Source organism: Octopus bimaculoides, chromosome 16, assembly GCF_001194135.2.
Source record: "Octopus bimaculoides isolate UCB-OBI-ISO-001 chromosome 16, ASM119413v2, whole genome shotgun sequence".
Classification (NCBI taxonomy): domain Eukaryota; kingdom Metazoa; phylum Mollusca; class Cephalopoda; order Octopoda; family Octopodidae; genus Octopus; species Octopus bimaculoides.
Genome location: NC_068996.1, coordinates 46,412,269 through 46,415,083, shown reverse-complemented (window position 1 = coordinate 46,415,083; position 2,815 = coordinate 46,412,269). Strand labels below are relative to the sequence as shown.

Sequence of the window (2,815 nt, the reverse complement as noted above, 5' to 3'; positions counted from 1 at the left end):
TATGTCAAGATGGACTTATATATTCTTCCTCACATTTGGATTTTATATATGCTCTCTCCCACTTGGATTTAATATGTTGCCACATTTATAATATGTCTTTTTTCTACATTTTCTACATTTTTCGTGCAGCTGAAGATTGCTCTTCATATTGCATTTAAGGTAATGCTCACATTACTTAAATAAATTGAAGTAGCATGAAACGTGCGTACTGCAATCACTTTTGAAATCCGTGTTGCTTATTGTTTGATTATATATATGTATATATATATATATATATATATATGCTTGGTGTACCATTCGTTGTATCACTATACATAACTGTTTACCATATAAGTGAAGCTCTGTACTTTTATTATTATATAAATCTTATTCAGATTTTGCCACATATGAAGAAATCGGAAGGAAGTAAAGAAGGTTCTGGAATACTTGGTAAATATCCTTTATTCTTTTAATCCCTTATTCTGTTGCTGGTTACAGTTATTGGAAATTTGGGCCATCTTAGAGCATTGACCCAGTATTTATATTCTTAAAGCTTACTACTTATTCTATCAATATCCTTTGCTGAACTGTTAAGTTGCAGGTATGTAATCAAACCAACACTGGTTGTCAAACAGTGATGTGGGACAAACAGAGACATAGACACATATACATACATGGTGGGCTTCTTTCAGTTTCTGCCTACCAAATCCACTCACAAAACGTTGGTTGGCCTAGGGTCTATAAAAGAATACTCTTGTACAAAAGTGCTATACAGTGAGACTGAACCCAGAACCTTGTGGCTGGGTGATTACAATGATTTGATATTTATTTTAAATAATTTAGTAAAGGTGTTAAAAAGCTAATCAATGTTGGCACAAATGAATGAATGTCTGTCTTGGAAGGCAAATTCAGTTTTGTATTTCTGTTCGGTCTTGTTGTGACCTGTTGTGTATGGATATCTGTAATACAGACATTGGAGTCCTGGCCCTACAGACATTGGAATCCTGGCCCTACAGACTTTGGAATCCTGGCCCTGCTTGTGTTGTCCAAATCAATGCAATGCTGAGTTTTTTTATACCGGTTTGACTGCAGGAGTTGTTTGAAGTATATGTCTGTTTGTCTATTTATTCTTTTACACACACACACACACACACACACACACACACACACACACACACACACACTGGTGCGGGTTTGGCAGAGTGGTTATGAAGTTTGTTTCCTAACCACATGATATCTGGTTCAGTTACACTGCACAACACTTTTACTACAGTCCTGGACCAACCATAGTCTTGTGTGATAATGAAATTGACAAAAACTGAAAGAATCCTGTCATATGTGTGTTTCTGTGTGAAAGGGGGCATTAAACTTGACACCAAAGTACAGGTTTGTAAAGCTGCCATTCATACTACTCTCTTGTATGGCTCAGAATCATAGACAACTTGTAGGTGACACATTAACCAACTTGATGTCTTCCACAAAGGCTGTCTCAGGACAATCTGAGGTTATTACTAAAAGACTGTGTCTAATACTGACCTATTTAGCAATTGTAAGATTGTCGGAATCAAGAGCTTCCTTATGCAGTCACAATTGTGCTTGGCTGACCATGTCTTCAGAATAAGTGATAAAAGAATACCCAAAGTCCCCATGTACAACCAGCTTGGTAGTGGATGCAGGAATGTTGGTCAACCATGGCTCAAATATAAGGACAAGCTGAAGAGTAACCTCTCAATGGTCAAGAGAACTCACAGCAACTTTGAGAAAACAGACTTGGAGCAAACAAAATGGATACAGCTTGGACAAGTATTTTCTATGATATCCCCAGGCCAACCACAGCCTTGTGATTGGATTTGATAAGTGGAAGTTTTTGTTGTGTGTGGAAGTGCTTGTATCTCTTAACAGAGAGGAGGGAAATCTGTGTGTGTGTGTGTGTGTGTGTGTGTGTGTGTGTGTGTGTGTTTTTGTCCCCCACCACCATTTGAAAACCATTATTGGTTTGTTTAACCCTTTAGCATTCAAATTATTCTGTCAAATGTAATACTTTTACGTTCACATTTTAAAAAATTAATCGTGCATTATTTTGTAGCTTCGAAATTATGATGAGGTGATTGTATATTTTGAAGGGTAGATGTAATAGGCTGGATCTTGCTGGCTAAAACATAAAATAGGTAGCATATTTATGTCAGTTATGGTTGGTTTAAATGGTTAATGTCCCTGTAACTTAGTGGTTCAGCAGAAGAGGCTGAGAAAACAATTTGTTCAACACTCCAAGGTGGTGACCTAACAAGGCTGCAGTTCAATGAGTGACACAAAAACGATTTATTTATATGTGCGTGTGTGTGTGTGTGTGTGTGTGTGTGCGTGCGTGCATGCATGTGTGTGTGTGTGTGTGCATGCATGCATGTGTGTGTGTGTGTGCGTGTGTGCATTTGATAACCAGCATTGATTTGTTTATGTAACTATAACTTAGCAGTTCAGCATAAGAGACCAATAAAATAACTACCAGACAGTAAAAAGGAAGCATTTGGGGTGGTTTGTTCAACTAAAACCCTTCAAGTTGGTGCCCCAGCATGGCCATAGTCCAATGCCAGAAACAAGTAAAAGATAAAAGATATACTGGGATTGATTTGTTCAACTAAAGCCCTTCAAGGTGGTGCCCCAGCATGACCTTAGTCTAATGACTGAAATAAGTAAAAGATAAAAGATATACTGGGATTGATTTGTTCAACTAAAGCCCTTCAAGGTGGTGCCCTAGCATGGCCACAGTTCAATGACTGAAACAAGTAAAAGATAAAAGATATACTGGAATTGATTTGTTCAACTAAAACCCTTCAAG

At 37.5% G+C, this 2,815-nt stretch overlaps 1 protein-coding gene across 2 annotated transcripts in view; it reads left to right on the top strand.

The window, feature by feature from the left end:
* LOC106872229 (N-acetylglucosamine-6-phosphate deacetylase) overlaps nucleotides 1-2,815 on the top strand; it is a 165,956-nt gene that overhangs the window by 48,857 nt on the left and 114,284 nt on the right. For both annotated transcript variants that reach the window (XM_052973730.1, XM_052973729.1), the window contains exon 4: nucleotides 375-429. In XM_052973730.1, coding sequence (XP_052829690.1) covers nucleotides 375-429 — 55 coding nt within the window. The remainder of the gene's footprint in view (nucleotides 1-374; nucleotides 430-2,815) is intronic.